The 17,616-nt window shown below is 47.4% G+C and overlaps 1 protein-coding gene across 1 annotated transcript; it reads left to right on the top strand.

The window, feature by feature from the left end:
* The first annotated feature begins 54 nt into the window (after positions 1-54).
* sfxn2 (sideroflexin 2) lies at positions 55-9,207 on the top strand. The gene is made up of 12 exons (XM_023820459.2): positions 55-191; positions 1,419-1,635; positions 2,090-2,260; positions 2,366-2,464; positions 2,703-2,778; positions 3,649-3,734; positions 4,940-5,000; positions 5,345-5,411; positions 6,247-6,296; positions 7,299-7,348; positions 8,749-8,796; positions 8,884-9,207. The coding sequence occupies exons 2-12, from the start codon at positions 1,481-1,483 to the stop codon at positions 8,981-8,983; spliced, it is 963 nt and encodes a 320-aa protein (XP_023676227.1). The 5' UTR covers positions 55-191; positions 1,419-1,480; the 3' UTR covers positions 8,984-9,207.
* The last annotated feature ends 8,409 nt before the right edge of the window (positions 9,208-17,616 follow it).

The following is a 17,616-nucleotide window of genomic DNA, read 5'->3' as shown; positions in this document are numbered from 1 at the left end:
GCTGTAGGTGCCTAAGTGCGGTGTCGGTGGAGTAGGGGGTGGGAAAGCCGGCCCTCCGCTTCCATTGGAGCAGAAACTGCCACGTGCGCCCTCCCAGCGCTCCCAGCACCCAAATCGCGCCGGTGTCTCGCTTCTTCTTGGCATAGACCGCTGTCACTCGGTGAGCTTCCTCACCCTTCGTGTGCGGGTCGGTAAGTAGCCGGCGGTGGTTTGCTCTGCACTTTGCCAGGTGCTTGGTTCGGGGAGGCAGTGACAGGTGACATTCTTTGGGAGGTTCTCACATGTGCAGCTGAACATTGGGGGTCGCATTAGTAATCAGACTTTTTTTTTTTTGGCTAAACATGGTCATATGTTCATGTCTAAGGGTTTGTCTCCCCGCGTTTAACTCGAAGCTGGTCTCATGCGTCCTCCACCCCGTTGTCTTGCACTGTGCTGTGTGCAGCTGGTTCATCTTATGATGATTATGGGTGATTTGTGTTTCCCCAAATGCAGAAACTCAACGCCGCCGCGGTTTCTGCTCCCTCTTCGACCCGGCAGCACTGCATCATAAACAAAAGCTTCCATGTTATAAGTTGTATTCTCCATTCCTGAAGAACAAGTCATGTGTTACGGAAGTCACCAGACTTGCTTGCTATGAAAAATCTGTCAGAATACCTTTTCCATGTTGCCAAAACTTGGAGTGGTTTTAAAATGCATTTTTTGAAAGTGGCTCATTTTTTGCAGACTTTTCATACACTTTACATCCGATTCTCACCCACCCCTTTTCAGCACTGCATTTTGTCATGGTGTTACCTCTATGTTTAGGGCTGCAGTGTAAAACTGTCAAATAAAAGGGTGGGCATTCACATATGTCTTGCTGCAGTATTTATGAATACTGGGGTTGGTGTGAGTTAGGCCTAGATTTCATTAATCTGCAAAAAAGGTGTTTAAATGTAATTAGGCTAAAGGTACCGCATGCTTGAATTTGGGGGAGGGAGAGCAGAACACAGCAGAACATGCAGGTGTCCAAACAAACCCGTGACCCTGGTGCAGTTTTCACTTTGCTTGTATTAACTAGGTTTTACAGGGGGGGGAGACCAAGTTAAAGTTTAATCACCTTTGCTATCTCAGCCAGAACCTAAGCTTGCTGACCTGGTATCTAGTCTTGTGGCTGTTTTCAAATCCAAACTTTCTATTTCTGCAACTGCCCCCCCTGCATTCTCGTGTTAATTTGCTTTGGCTAAATTTGCATGCTGGGTCAGTAAAAAAAGTCATTGTAATAATCCTTTCCAAGTCCTTTTACGTGCTTAAGGTCTGTGTAACGCAGGAGTGCGGCCCGTTCAGCTGAACCTGCTTATTCGGATCGTTAGTAACTAATTAAAAATGTCTCCTATCCCTTAAGCATTTACTCGTGTTATATTTTTCTGTTTGCTTTTGAGGTGTTTGCAGGTGTCTGGTCCCCTAAGAGGGAGGCAGTCAGGAGACCAACAGACGGGACAACATGGCCCTTAGTGGATTTGACATCGACGCCCCCCGCTGGGATCAGCGCACCTTCATGGGTCGTCTCTGGCACTTCTTCAGCATCACGGACTTCCGTACGGCGCTGGTGTCCGACACCCGGCTGGATGAGGCCAAGATGCTGGTGCACAGCTGCAGGTAGAGGAGAGACGCCCACCTTCGGCTAACTGGCTGAGCGCCACTCGCGGGTGTCTGCGCATCGTGCTGTTTGTGTGCATGTCTACAGACGTTCTTCTGCTGCTGGTACAACCAACATTAACATGGGGCAGCTTGTGGCTCAGTGGGCTAAGCTTGCGTGCCTGTAATCATAAGGTCACTGGTTCAAACCCAGCCTCTGCACGTCTGCGGCTCCTTGAGCAAAGCCCTTAACCCCCAGCTCCCTGGATGCCCCAATAGGTGGCCTCCCCTACAAAGAGCAAGTTAAGGGAGGCATAAAAAGACAATTTCCCCATGGGGATCAATAAAGTATCAATTATTTATTATTTATTTGTAGGCGCAAATAAACCTTAAGTGGGGCTTCCAGCGTGTTCTGATGGTTGTACTTGTGGGATGGTTGTGGGGTCCACACCTGACGTATGCCTGTGACCCTCAGAGCCGGCACCGTGCCCCCTGGAACGTCAAAGGAGCAGCTGTACTATGCCAAGAAGCTGTACGACTCTGCCTTCCACCCAGACACCGGCGACCGCATGAACCTGATTGGCCGGATGTCCTTCCAGGTGCCGGGGGGGATGGCCATCACGGGCTTCATGCTGCAGTTCTACAGGTGCCCCCCTGCTAAAATTCTGCCTGTTGCTTGTCCCTGTGTCGTCATGACAACCTCGAGCGGGTGCCCCCGTTGGTGACGTTTCGCTGTGCGTTACCCAAACAGAACCGTGCCGGCCGTGGTGTTCTGGCAGTGGGTCAACCAGTCCTTCAACGCCCTGGTGAACTACACCAACCGCAACGCCGCGTCGCCTATCACTCCCAAGTACAGCCTTGCGTTTCTCTTTACGTTTTTGACCACATTTGCTCATCAGTTCATTGTTTTTTGCCTTGTTTATATCAAGATATCTATAATATGCTGTCGAATCTAATATTTCCGTCATGTTTGTGTCTTGCATACCTGCCTCTTCAATAGGTTCCTCTTTAGTTGGCCATCTGTTTGATTTTTGGTTGTTTAGCTTCTCTCATGCCCCCTTTCTGTCCCCACCCCACCTCACCTCCAGGCAGATTGGCGTGGCGTACATCACTGCTACCAGCACGGCTCTGGCCACCGCCGTAGGCTTGAACCTCTACACCAAGGTAACCGTGCCACGTCGGCCCATCCGTGGATCTAATCCCCCTTCCTGAAGGATGATGGTCTTCCTGACACCAGCTGGGCTGAAGCTCCCTGTAATACAGATGGGATGCATCAGAAGAGTCTGGAACATCTCGTGCATTTGGCCCGGTGATCCGGCTTGTTAAACGTAGCTGGTTCAGCTTTTGAGGTTGAAAGAAAAAGAAAAGCCCACAAATCTCCAGGTGAAGGGTGATGTTGCAGCTCAGATGCAGGACCTCTGTTGGTCCTGAGAAGGTGTAGCTTGGAGAACTGCATGTGATTTAGGGTACGTTCTGGCTGGGACACCCTGCACTGCAGTCACGAGGCATCTGAGAACCGGTTCCCACTCATTCCGAAACCATCTCCCCGATCTCTCTCTCTCTGCAGCGTATGTCACGGTGTAGCTCTCATGAATTATGATGTACTACTTTCGAGCAAACCCTCCCCGTTCAGAAATGCTTACAGCCGAAATGCATGGCATATGAGTCAAATCGCAAAACGGTATTTGGTCATATCTTGGTAGAATCCAGCGATTCGACTTCCAAGAAGGATGCTGCACAGAGCCCTACGGCTCAGAAGTGGGAAGGACTAGCTGGCTGGGGGAGTGGAGATGGATTTAACAACATTTTGGGTGGGTGACGGATTAGGTCATAGATCCTGGAAGCCTTGTGCTGCATCAGTGTGTTGACTGCTGGCGGAGGAGCGAAACCACGTGTAGGAATGTGACCGGGCCTGAGTCACCGAGTGCAGTTTTGACATATCGAAAATGCAGCTCTAAAGATTTGTGTGGTGATGTCACTTCCTGTTCATTGCGACGTAATTAATCTCCAGCGCCCTCTTGCCTCTGTCGACAGAAAGCGCCCCCCCTGGTGGCCCGCTGGGTGCCCTTCGCCGCCGTGGCTGCGGCCAACTGCGTGAACATCCCCATGATGAGACAACAGTGAGTCGATGTTTCTCTTCCTCTGAAGCTTGTCCACATTCTTATTTACCGTACGGACGGCTGCTCGCCTGTGCTTTTCTGAAGGGAGGTGTCTTGTCATGCCCGGGCATGGTCCTGTAACCCTGCTGTGACCTGTCTTAGTCTGCTCTCTGTCATTAAGTGACTGTGACCGGTCGTCACGGAGACCTGCGGCGGTGTCAGATATTTGTCTGCTTTTCCGAGTCGGAATAGCCGGGGGTGGGACAGTAAGTGGCAGTTTCTGAACTGGGCAGTGTGTCAGGACCTCTTTGGGCTGAGCCAGACCTCCTCTTGGAGTTATGTTTCCATCGCGTGTAAATGTCTCAGTGACCACCTAGTCTTTCCCCTGTAGGCTGACACCTCCTCCCATGTCGGCCATTTTCCCCACCGCTCCCGTGACCGACGTCTGGTTTATATCTCTGACAGGGATGGGCTGGCTCATCAGCACGCATACGTGTCCTGGAGCCAGCGAGCCGTCTCCTGTCCGCCTCTATGTTCCACACGGGTGTCGTTAGCTTGTTCTGTAGTCCTGTCCTCGGTCTGCTGTTTTTAGAGGCCGTCGGTCTGCGCCGGGCTCCTGTCAGTGTCAGTTACCCGCAGTAGCTGGTCCTCGCGCCGCCGCACGGAGGGAAATCCTTCCAAGCTTCGTCTTTCGGGCTGCGGCTGTTTCTGTGCATCTTGCTGGGCTCCGCAGGACCAGCCGGGAGGTCCGTGCTTGTAGAGCCCCCCCGTGTGGCGGGCAGATGTGCGGCTCGATTCCGCTCCCCACACGGCCGCACTGAACCCACCTGGGGTGTCGGCTCATGCCGGCTGGGGTGGGGTGCGTGACTGGGGGCTGCTTTCCCCGCTTTTTTCATAATAATAACGTAGATGAAAAAATGAAGAATAATAATAATAATAATAATAATAATAATAATAATAATAATAATATTCGTTATGATAATCTGTCAGCATGTCCTCCCTCTCGCCCAGAAACACAGCACAAATTTAAGGTGTTTATCAGATTACTTATCAGATTTTTAAAAAATTTAAGACAAGACTACGGCTGGACATTTTCACCTGAGTCTTTCAGGTTAAGTGTAACAGCAGGCTTCTCTGTTAATTTAAATGGGCATTTGCTCGTAATCGCTATGGCGCTGGCCGCCGGTTGGCTCATCAGCTGTGTCTCGGCCCCCCCTCCGCTTTAGGGAGATCCTCAACGGTATCGCCGTGACGGACGAGAACGGGAACAAGCTCGGACACTCCCGGGTGAGCGGAACGCCGTCGCCGTGGCAGCAGCAGAACACGGGATCGCCATGGCGACAGCACAGCGTTTGGCCAAGCCAGTCAGAACCGTGCCTGGGGGGGGGGGGGGGGGGTGGTTTACGTAGTGTGATAGATGCCTGGGTCAACTCTGTGGGGATTAAAATTCAGTTGCCATGTTGTCATTAATTATGCCACAAAAAGAAGGGCAACTTTGGGTATTTTGAATCGGTAACTCGATTTAAGGACCATCCAGTAAAATTAAGTGGGCAAACATAATTTTTCTCAGCACTTGTAGTTAGGTGGTAATTGATTGTAATTGTAATGGTAGCCACCTCTCTGCATTACAGAATGCGGCCATCAAGGGCATCACACAAGTGGTCATTTCCCGCATCACCATGGCAGCGCCGGGAATGAGTAAGATCTACAGCGGGCTGTGTCCCCTCTCCGCCGTCCCAGCACTCTACAGCGGGCTGTGTCCCCTCTCCGCCGTCTCAGCGCTCTACAGCGGGCTGTGTCCCCTCTCCGCCGTCTCAGCGCTCTACAGCGGGCTGTGTCCCCTCTCCGCCGTCTCAGCGCTCTACAGCGGGCTGTGTCCCCTCTCTGCTGTCCCGGCGCTCTACAGCGGGCTGTGTCCCCTCTCCGCCGTCCCAGCGCTCTACAGCGGGCTGTGTCCCCTCTCCGCCGTCCCGGCGCTCTACAGCGGGCTGTGTCCCCTCTCCGCCGTCCCGGCGCTCTACAGCGGGCTGTGTCCCCTCTCCGCCGTCCCGGCGCTCTACTTCGGGCTGTGTCCCCTCTCCGCCGTCCCGGCGCTCTACAGCGGGCTGTGTCCCCTCTCCGCCGTCCCGGCGCTCTACTTCGGGCTGTGTCCCCTCTCCGCCGTCCCGGCGCTCTACAGCGGGCTGTGTCCCCTCTCCGCCGTCCCGGCGCTCTACTTCGGGCTGTGTCCCCTCTCCGCCGTCCCGGCGCTCTACAGCGGGCTGTGTCCCCTCTCCGCCGTCTCGGCGCTCTACAGCGGGCTGTGTCCCCTCTCCGCCGTCCCGGCGCCCTACAGTGGGCTGTGTCCCCTCTCCGCCGTCTCAGCACTCGGCAGTGATTTATAAATGTTCGGCTGAAACTCTCTACACAATGATGCAAAGTTTGTCCCTGTTAGAACTGCTGTGTCCCTTTGTCTTCTCCAAGGATGGAGATGCTGTTGCTCGAGTTGCATGGCACACAGATGACTCTTGCTTTCTCTCTCCCCTCCTTGCAGTCATCCTTCCCATTGTAATGGAGAGACTGGAAAGGTACCGGTTCATGCAGGTGGGTCCATGTCTGTCTGTCTCTGCCAGTGTCTGCCGTCTTCTCGCTTACGCACTGAAGGGCAGAGGAAGGTGGCTGGAATGAATTGAATAAACTTAATTCTGTCATTTCACCTTCCCACCAATCGGACCTTTAGATGCCTCCAGCGCCCCCTACTGCCCACGGTCCTGTAGCCTAGAAAGTATGAGCATGAGGTTTTTTTTTCCCCTCATTTTATTTACTTCGCAGACTGCATGCCTTTTTGGGTGGCGGGGCAGTTGGCGGTTAAGGGCTTTGCTCAAGGGCTCAACGGTGACATCACTGCTGTGACCTTCCAGTGTTCCGCTGAGCCACACACCTGGAACAGTCGCAGATGATCCCAGGCGTCGCTCAGCCATTGGTCAGAATGCGAGCCTCTTCTAAGAAGACTGCAAGCCTAAATGTGCAGTTCATCGGAGCACCTGCTGGCTCGCCAGGCCTGAGCATGGGCTGGGGGGGCAGCAGGACGCCTGGCGCTCAGGACGCATCTCCACAGCTGGCAAACACTCGGCTAATGCGTGAAGACTGCGCCCTTTCTGCGGGCAGCTTGTACATACAGGAAGCCGTAGGGATGCACATACTGATATGAGATTCTTTTTGCTCATATACCTCATAAGTGGCTCTCCGTCAACATCAGAGAGGCCTTTTAAATATTGCTGGCAGGCTTGGTGCATTGGAACTCTATGGAACCATATCTGCTAATATAACCTGGCATAGAAAGTCATTCCAGACCACGTTTCTCTGACCAGCAAGTGTTTCTGAAAAGCCGTCCTGACTGGAACCTTCTGCCTGAAGTGTCCCGCATCTTGTCTGTGAAGAATCACCACCTTTGCCACTCCTTCACGCAAATGTCAAGCATAAATAATGTCAGGAATTCCATGACTTTGCTGCAATCTGCTTGTGAACTGGGCCCAAGCCGAATGAGAAAGCAAGGCAGGATCATTGGTGTTAAAATGTAATATTTTTTATTTGTCTTTCTACCAGAGAATCACATTCCTCCATGGACCATTACAAGTCATGATGGTGGGAGTGTTGTGAGTATATGTCTGGCCTTATCTGGACATTTCCGGAAGCGTTGGGTGACGCGTGTGACTTTCGTGTCGTGTTCAAGTTCCCTGTGTCATGGGAACTTTGCCCAGCTGCCGGTTCCCCACGAGGAAGGTGTACAGAGATTTTACACTCTTGTGAGTTTCCAGGCACGGTTTAGCATCTTAACCCTTAGGTGTGTGAACTGCTTCCCACACCATGATAATGAGAACTAGGCAAGTTCTGCCACGTCTGTTAGTGACCACCATGGAAGACTGTGTGTAGATGGATGGATGGATGGATGGGTGAATTAATAGATGATAAATGGATACACAGAGGGATATATGATAGATGATGGATGGATAGATTGTAGATGGAGGGATGGAAAGATAGATGAAGGGATAGAAAGAGATGGGAAGATAGATGCATGGATAGATGATGGATGGATGGATGGTGAGAGATAATGGATGGATAAATGGATAGATAGATGGGTAGATAGGTAATGTATTAATTCCAAAGGACTTTTGCAGGTTTACAGTAGCTGAATACACACATTTAGGCAATAAGAATAGACAGTAACAATAAATAATAGACTGTAGTCTTCAACATGGTGGGAGGCACTCGCCTGACATTGGAGGCCAGATAGTCAGAGTGTGTGTGTGTGTGTGTGTGTGTGTGCGCCTCCCCTGCTATGGGCTGCCATCCCATCCATGTGGTACCACCAGCGATGTAAGAGAGGGTACACACACCCCCCCCCCCCCCCCGTACTTACAGCCCTGGGTACCAAAGCACTGTACTGCTAGAGAGGCAGCAGACTCCAGTATGTCCCTGACCAGAAGTGTTTAGAGGGTGTATGGATAGATGGGATAGATGGGTGGGTGGGATAGATGGGTGGATGTATGGAAGGATGGATGGATGGGATAGATGGGTGGGTGTGTGGATATATGGAAGGATGGATAGATGGGTGGGTGTGTGGATGTATGGAAGGATGGATGGGTGGGATAGATGGGTGGATGTATGGATGGGTGGGTGGGTGGGATAGATGGGTGGGTGTGTGGATGTATGGAAGGATGGGTGGGTGGGATAGATGGGTGGGTGGGTGGATGTATGGGATAGATGGGTGGGTGTGTGGATGTATGGATGGATAGGTCGGTGGGATAGATGGATGGGTGGGTGGGTGTATGTATGGGTGGGTGGTGCGCTGCTTGAGTTGTTCTCTTGTGGGCATGTAGCTGCTTCTCAGCCTGATGGCGGGGGGGTGGAGGGGGTCTGACCCTTTTACAGTTTGTTGTGAGTATGACCTCAAACTGTCACTCCTTCCGCTGATTTCGCCTCTCTGATCTTCCCCTCCTCTCCTCTCCCCTCCCCTCCTCTCCTCTCCTCTCCTCCCTCGTCCTTGCCCCCGCAGCCTCGTCTTCATGGTGCCTGCTGCCTGCTCGCTCTTCCCTCAGAGATGGTGAGCGTCCCCCCATCCTTTACCAAATGAGCATCTCCCATGCAGCTTCCCCCCTCCCACACCCACCTCTTTGCTTCTGCCTTTCAGCTCCATGGCCGTGTCCAAGCTGGAACCTGAGCTGAGGGACTCCATCGTTTCCCAGTACGGTGACAGCATCCGCTACATCTATTTCAACAAAGGCCTTTGAAGCTGATTGGTGATCAGCCGTCGCCTGCTCAGTACCCCCCACCTACAGGAGGGATCCGCGGTCGCTGACTGTGATGCACCACTAATGCTGCGTTATTTTTTTTTTAATTTAATTCTTTTTGGGTGGGGGTAGGGAGGCAATGTACCTCCATCGAAGGGATGCCATTTAAATAATGAAAAGACAATTTGTTTTACTCATTTTTCTATAAACCATTTTTAAAGCAAGCTGTCTCTTTATTATTAGTGAAATGCTTCTTTTTTGCACTTGTGACCATTGTGCACAATATGTAAGGTTTTCATTGTGTATTTCACTGCTAAAGCCTTTCCAGAGAATTTACTGGAAGCCAGTGCTGTAGGTGTGAAATGGATCCCAACTGATAACTGTTTATGTTCTCCCCCTAGTGGCTAGATTTAGTATCTGCTGCCATCCAGTGTATAGGTACAGATTAGTTCTGCTATTTAAATCTAGCAAGATTATTGGTACAATACAAACAGATAAGAAGGCAAACTCTGACCTTCATTCACATGGAGACCCAGACCTCTACGAGCTTTTAAAATACTGCAGACCAAGAGGTGACACAGGGCCTTGTTCACAAATGAAAGGAAAATCATACAAACCGCACATGAACAACAAAGCATGGAAGACAGACTTTGTTGATGCACTGCATGATGAGTAATCGCTGCCTCCTTCCAGGAGAGAGACGGGCAGTCAGTCACTGTCACCACCCCACAAACCCCAGGTACCCAGGAATTCAGGAACATACTGACCCACAGAGTCCTGGGAAAATATCAGGGCTCGTCAGTGCCAGAACTCTCTGGAAATGACACCTCCGGCTGTGTCGGTTTATAAACGGGATGTGAAGCCCAAAGACGGCCTGTGTGTGCTCTAGTGGCACAGCAAGCCTGTGTCTCGATAAGCTGCTTGGCAGAGGAAGACCGCGACCATCCAAACAAATCTCTCGCTTCTGTCTTTCCCCGTTCTTTTCATTTTAAACACTGAAAACATCAGTGTAACGTCGGAAAGAAAAGCCCTGTTACGTGTGTCCTTTCTTGACCAGCAGAAATGTCAGTCTGTAGGAGTTGTTTGTTTTTGTTTATCTCTGCCATACTTCGTATCGTTTTGGAGCCTTTCCCGCTGCTAGTTCTGGTTTTGCAGCGAGTTTGTGTGTCTATGGGGGTATGAACAGATCTGTGTGGATCGCCTTTTTGCTTTCACTTCAGATTGGCTGGCAATGGCAGAATTCAGCCAGCCTAGAAAGAAAAGTCGCTTTGAAAGACTTGGCCCCGACTCCGCTCCCCGCTCCCGGTTCCGACGACGGTGTCGCCTCGGCCGACTTCTCTCTTCAGAAACGCGAGACAGCGTGTCATCATCAAAAGCCGGCAGAGATCAGAGGGTTGGGTAAATCCTGCTTTGTTGGCGTATTTGCAGCAGTCGCAGGCAGCGATTCTGACTGACTTCATTCTCCGTCGGCTGCATATTTTAATACCCTTTGGTGTGACGGCCGAGCTCTTTCTGGTCTTTCTCTGTGTAGTTTTGCAGTTAAACTTTAATTAGGCAGTTTCTGTGTTGATCGAAGGGGAAAAAAAGCTACAGATTCAAAGATTCTTGCTAATTGATTTGTCTGCAGACGCATGCGGGAACATTTTGCACAGTATCTGTATCTCTACTCCCCTGCTTTCTTATTACTAATGCAGTGACTTTGCTGAAACAGCAGTTGGCCCTTTGGGGCATGAACCTCTAAAAATCCTGTAATAATATCAGATTGCTTTGCTGTTCTTAAACAGCTGCAGCCCCAATACTAACCTGCATGTAAGTAATAAGCCAGCGGGACAGATTTTCCGGAAGAGTGTTGCATGTTTCAGCATCTGCGCTTTGCTGTTTGTCCATGGCACAATTTTCTGTTCGGCTTCTTCCTGAAGGATGACGCTTCCCTAAGCGGCTGCTTTAATCATGGCGGTAACTCCAGAGGGTGAATTTTGCTCTGCGGTGTCTGTAGTCTAAGCAGCGAAAGCCGTGTTTTCCCTCCTGAATCTAAAGGCGAGTTCCACACCCCCTTGAAGATTTTGCATCTTGAAGCCGGCAGTGTTGCTCAGATGCCCGTAAACAGAAACCTCACTCGCCGCTACGTTCTGCTGTTTCCAAAACTGGATGAATGCAACCTAAATCAGTCATTCATGAAATAAGGAGAAAAGGAAGCAAGTTAAATTTAGGACAGCGGCCTAAACATAGCCAGTGTCTCAGCCCAGCCAGTTACAGATGCCCCCTGGCTTAGACTGGGCCAGACACAGAGGTGAGGTAAGATCACAGTGCACAAGTGTCTTCAGCTGAAACTCCTTCATTTTCACCTGAGTGCTGGATTGTTGGTCATGATGGCATTGGGGAGCAGAGGTGGAGATTTCAGGTCCAGAGAGTACAAATCCAGACCAGGATTTTGTTTCAACCAACCAGTTGAGTACTCTGTGATTGAGACTCTTTATAATCAACTGGTTGATTGAAACAAAATCCTGGTCTGGATTTATACTCTCCGGACCTGAAATCTCCACCTCTGTTGGGGAATAAGTAGGTACAGTGTTCTTATGGTGTCTTCTCTAAGCTGTGAGGACCATGAGCTGGCAGGTAGCCTGATGGTTAAGCTCTGGAATGCAGTCTCCTAGATTTGTAGGGTCTGCAATGTCACCCAGAGCCTTGTGCCTCTTCCCCTTTGTCAGTCTCCCAGCTAGTTCCCACGTTAATATTTTTGCTCTTATTTGCTTAGCAGGCAATTGTACAGGCAGCGACGTACACACCTTTCAGTTTTATAGATTGGACTTTCACATATGGACGTTCTCTCACGCTTGTAGGTCTAATCGCTGGCTGAAGGTTGTACGCTCCAAGGACACAGACATCGCCGCACCCTCTTCCTTCTCGTTTGACCATTTGCTCGCCTACGCAGAATTTCCAGAACTGACTGATGATCAGTATCACTTGCATGAACCGTATAAGTTGAAGGCAGGAACGGTGAATTAAAACTACCTTTTGGAAGTTCTCCTGAGAAGTATGTTGGACGCAGAAACACATAATGCATGGGCAGGCAGTACTCCAAGTGATTTAAGAGAAAAAATTTAATGGGTAGCGTGTAAAAACTGTAAACACAGCAGGTTAGTCCAGAACCCAAATAAATATGTAATGCTGTAGGTGTATAGTTGAAGACATTTTTTTTGTCCTGAGGAAGACAAAGAATGGCTCTAGACTGGTAAATTGTAAAGAAAGGGGGAATTAAATATCTCATATCTTCAAGACCTCGTCTCTTTCCCCCAAGCGTTTTGTGACCTTATTCGTGACAAAAATGTTGAATTTCTGTCAACACCTCTGCGCAAAGTCCCGGGGCTCCCAAAAAGTAATGGTTAATTTATCAAAATAAAATAGGCATTCTTTTTGGTGCAAAGATTAAACGTTTTCTTTAATTTGACTCAAGTTGGCCCTACGTATTCACCCTTTGCAGAGGTCTATGCATCATTACTGTCTTCTCTTCATGTTCTTCAAACGAACAGAATGGAACTTCAGAAAAGGTTTTAGAAAGATAATTTTCGCAGGAAGTAGCAATAGCTTGCTATATTATCGCAGCGACACAACCAGAGGGTGCTTTAAATTTTGTTCAAATTGATTCACGCTCTATGATATGAACTTTAAATAACGATACTGTCACCTTTTTTATTAGTGACACTGGGGTCATAGAATGCTTGACGGAGTGGCTGACAACTGTGTGACTGTAACAGTCTTTTTCGCGATTTCTTGGCATACACCCGCGAATATTCAAAGAATGATCCTTCGAAATTAATTTGAACAAACCGCCCATGGGTGAGTTTCCTAAAAGCATAGTTGCTGAGTAAGTTAGTTGCTAACGCTAGACTTATAGGAAACGCGTACTGGGTTGCATCATGTCCTAAAACATACACCAGTTCGTCACGGCCAATGATGTGTGATTGTGCTGGTATCCAGTGTGAGGTCGGATGTAAATTATTTATTGTACATTTTAATCGATTTGCGCGTTATGTTGCGCTTCCGTGAAAGTAAAGGACATGATTAAAGGCAGGACACGCATGCGGTTGAACACAACACGTTTTAGAGGAAACCGAGTCGTTACATGTCCCCAGCCTGATTACTCCCGTTTCCTCTCCGCGTCCTCCTCGTCTCTTCCCATCCCCGTGAGTTCACGTTTTTGTAAGTAATGATGATAAAGCGCAGTCTTGATAGGTACTTTATCATCAGCGCATATGAAAAATTGCATTGCCGTTACATTCAGGGGAAAAAACTAGAGTGTCCAATTTTTAGAAATCAGTCGCTTCTGTGAAAATGTTTTTTTATGTCGACGCAGGGAAGGGAAAAGAAATTGTTCAAGAGACAGTAAAAAAATGCGGGATTACTTAGCCGGTAAGGGAGTCCCCATATTTCGCAAAATCTATTTGTGGAACTTTGGAAAATCTCTTTTATTACTATAGGCTACTTTTATACCAAAAACATGAATATTTCTGCTAGCAGCAACATGGGGCTTTTTTCTCCTAAAACGAATGGATAAGGAATGAAGAGGAACCGCCAGGTGCTCCGGATGGCACAGGCGTGACAGCAGAATGAACCTCTAACAAGAAGAAAGCAGCGAAGTGTCGCGACTGATGAAGTCTAAATTACTAAGTACAAAGCGGAGAAAAAGGGAAATTACTGCAGGGGAAATTCGGCAGAGACTTTAACGAGCGTAAGCAAAGCACCTAAAATCCGCGAAGCGTTTGCACTATTCCGTACTCCGTCATTCCGCGTCGGAGTACCGCACATATATCTTAGGGGGTGACGATAAAATAATACCCCGCCTGCGAACCTGTTCAATTTGTCAAGCTGTCGCACGGCAGACAAATATATAAAAACTAGATACATAAAATATGCGTGTTGCTGCCTTCCTCCTGGAGGAGCGTATGAAGGAGCAGGTGAGCTTTCACATCCAGCCCAAGCTAAACAAAGAAAGAAATCGTAATTAATGAATAAATGCATTAATGCGCTTGGGCCGCTGGCCTTATTCTATATGAAGGTACCTCTTTCAGCGGTTTTAAAACCCTGAGCTCCTTATACCCTTCAGCAGATAATTTCTCTGTTGATAGTGAGGGGTAAATAAAGACACCCGGGTTAGTGACCCGCTGTATGAAAATAAACAAATGAAATGCAGCCAGGCTTTGGCCGATGGCTGTATGTGGCCTGGTAAGAATATCTGCTGCCTGCTTCTCTAGCTTTCTGTCTGGCAGTGTGAATATCAAGAGTACCCCCCCCCCCACCACCACCAACACCACAGCCACCCTCCATTTCAGCTCTGAAATACATTGGGGCTGCACATCACTACTATAAATCACTCATTAGACCTTGGACATCTGTGGATAACATAATGGGGGTATTTAAATCAAAGCTACAGATGGCTGAGTTATGCAATTCCCCCCCCCCCCCCCCCCAGTATTGAGCCAAACAGGAATGGAGCTGAAACAGGCAAGATTTGTTTGGTTTCTTTTTCTCATTATGATCAGAAATATGAACTGGGGGGGTTGAATGTAAGACGATGGTGTAGAAACCAACAGTGACAGGGGTTCACACAGATGCAGCGTCGAAATACCTTCAGGAAAAAATGGAAGTAAAATGCAAAACAATGCAAAATAAAAAAGTGCACAAATGCCTAACGAATAAAGCAGGATTTAAAATTCAGAAATTGCATAGCTGGTTATGGGGGCGTGGAGTATTAACTGCTGTGGAGTCCCCCCCCAGTCAAATATCTGCTGAAACAGAGATAATTCATGCTGCTTTCCCAACACTGTCCTGCACCATCCAAGTCATGTGAGAAATCTTAACCATGAGCTCCAGCTAAGGAAGGGTTTTTTCATACAGTAAAATCTTATATAACAATTGCTGCTATTTTGTATTTTTCCCCTTTGTACCAGCTCTTATTGACTATTAAAACCTTCTCAAAGCCTTAAGCAAACACCTACCTGAAATTCAAATAGGCACCTTATTATTAAAAGTAGCCTAATATTTACTTTGCTCCTCAGCCATCACATTTGCTCAAAGCTACTTATAACTTTTTTTCATAATTTACACAGCTGGAAATATTGCTGGTGCCATTCACGTCTAGGACTTTGCTCAAGGGCACCACCGTAGGCCCGGCAACCTTCGAGTAAGACTTCTTTGTCCGTAACTACCAATCTGCTTCCTACAACAGGAACCCACTTCCTGCTGCAGTAAGGAACACCCACACGAGGCCTGCGGTAGACTAACAGGGAACATGTGGAAAGTAAACTTCCAGACAAAAAAAAAAAATGGGGACTGTTTGCCAAGCAGTGATTTCACAAAAGAGAGGCACACATGCAAGTTATCTCAGTCAACATCTTGCAAGCAGGTGAACAGGGAATTCCTTAAGATATCTGACACATTCTGATTTTAAGTATATGTAACTGAAAAGTACCGCAGTAATGCATCAGTTTAAGATTAAGCTACATAATGCATTTTCTTATGTGTGTAGTGTCTTTACAAGTCCTATTATACAGGGTTAAATTTAACACCTACATGTAACACAGTAACTAAATCGGATCCTAATTAATTAGAGTAGGCATTTGAGTGGATGCAATTTTACTTTATTAACCCTTAATACAAATTACACCTTCCTGTCGGGCAGAGAAACATAGACTATGCCATCATTTCAGCATATTTTATGGTGACACCTAATGGCTGAAAGGAGGAGTGCATGTCCTCCATTTTGTTTTCGTCTCGTTCAGATCCCATATCCCTTGAAACAAAACGAGTGTTTCTCTATACGGCTCAGCGTCGTGTAACTGTATAACCTTTTAGTTAGCTACAGGACGTTTGTCCTTGACAAGTTGTAGCCAGTTAACGTGTGAAACAGAAGGGCTGTTCTGTAAGTCCATGCACCTGTAAATGTTGGCACTGAGCATATCTGATGAAGTGGAATTTTTTTGACGGGAAGATTACTGATGTAGCACGCATGGAATATTAAAAAGAAAACGCCAACTTCAGTCGACCGAGGTGTTCAGCTTTAAAAGAAATTGAGTTTGGCAGACACTGTGCTAAACTATTAACACTGGGTGTCTCCAAAACTTAGACCAAAAACAAACTTTGTAGTTTACTGTGTAATAAATTTTATCTGAAGGGACAGCCCCATATTTTAAGATCTCCACTACCAAAAGATCAAAGTTGACACTTTGTAATAAAGATCAGAGATGCCTACTGCAAAGCAATTTTTGTCAGTCTCATTTATGCAGGTGCCTTTTCAATGCACAACAAACATACCCAAATGTTCTGCATTGTTTGGCTTTAAATTAAAAAAAAATGAAACACTTTAAACCAAGCAGATACTTGTGCCATATCCAGTGCTGTGCTGACACAGTCTATGCCTCTATGGTTAGGCATTCTAGCGTCTTTTCATTTTATTAAACAAAAGTCATTTGCAGCTCTCTCCCGTCTTCTGGGTTCACTTTAAAGTGTGTACTGTAGGCCATAAACAGTTTCATTTGTCTATTTTGTGGGGCCTGTATCATAAAGCAGGATTTCTTGTTTGGCTGGATAACTTATCGGATTTAAGGCACCTCGGTTTAAATGGGCTTTATCTTCGTTCATTTCCATTTAGTCCAGACTGCCTTAAATCTGACAAGTTGTCTGGCTAGGCAAGGCATCCAGCTTTGTGAAACTGGCCTGCGGCCTTCATTCATGCTGTTTCCAGCCTCACAACAGGCTGCATATGAGTTATTATTAGTCCCTGGTGGGACTGCAGATGTTTAGCTTTTGAATGACTAGTCAACACATGTTTCACACTGACTCAGTAACCCCATTATCAGTTAACAAAGGGTTAAATTAAGCATTCCCACTCTGATGGTCAATAAGTCCTGCAATGTCTGTAACAGAAAAAAATATAGACCTGTATTATGCCTAATACACTTAGTTTCTGGTTAATTAATAGGTCTACATTGAGTAAGAGGGCACTACTACATCATTTATGCCCCCCCCCTCAAGTACGGTTACTGAAGTATTAATATAAGATGCAGAACATCACCTCATTCCCACAGAAAAAGAACACAGTTGCGGTTTGCTTTAAAACCGATGTGAAATTGATTTTCATCGTCACGGTGTTCGGCTTATTAAACTCCTCTCAGCTACTCCGGAGGGTCCGATGTATTTTTACTTTATTCTCGCATTCCATCTTATCCTTGCTTACCAATATGTCGCGCGATGGGTGTTATCTCGTTCAATACCCCCCGGAAATAAGTGCATGATCCATCCATCCATTTTCAATAACCGCTTATCCAGCATCTAGTCGTGATGATCTTGACGCTGATTGGATAAATTTGTATCCCAAGCCATCGTTTCAATCATTTTATCGAGACTACATGCATCAAAGCAGGTGAATATCAATAGGACTATGTATACTGTATATATGAAGCTCTTAAGGGTTTGGGAAGTAAATTGATGTCATCCGTGGTGGTATGTGATACTAAAACATCTACAACAACCATGCAATTACCAGATTTCATACTTTTTATTTAGATTTCATACTTTTAATTAGATTTCATAGTTTTTAATTAGATTTCATAGTTTTTAATTAGATTTTTTTTGTT

Source organism: Paramormyrops kingsleyae, chromosome 20 (assembly GCF_048594095.1).
Source record: "Paramormyrops kingsleyae isolate MSU_618 chromosome 20, PKINGS_0.4, whole genome shotgun sequence".
NCBI classification, from domain to species: domain Eukaryota; kingdom Metazoa; phylum Chordata; class Actinopteri; order Osteoglossiformes; family Mormyridae; genus Paramormyrops; species Paramormyrops kingsleyae.
Note: the sequence above shows the minus strand (reverse complement) of the source record. Positions and strands in the feature narration are given on the sequence as shown.

Excerpts from the sequence above, each read along its gene's own strand:
- sfxn2 (XM_023820459.2), top strand. The coding sequence starts at position 1,481 with ATGGCCCTTAGTGGATTTGACATCGACGCCCCCCGCTGGGATCAGCGC. Across the intron at positions 5,412-6,246 it reads CATGGCAGCGCCGGGAATGA|TCATCCTTCCCATTGTAATG; the intron begins GTAAGATCTACA and ends CCCTCCTTGCAG. Across the intron at positions 6,297-7,298 it reads AAAGGTACCGGTTCATGCAG|AGAATCACATTCCTCCATGG; the intron begins GTGGGTCCATGT and ends TCTTTCTACCAG.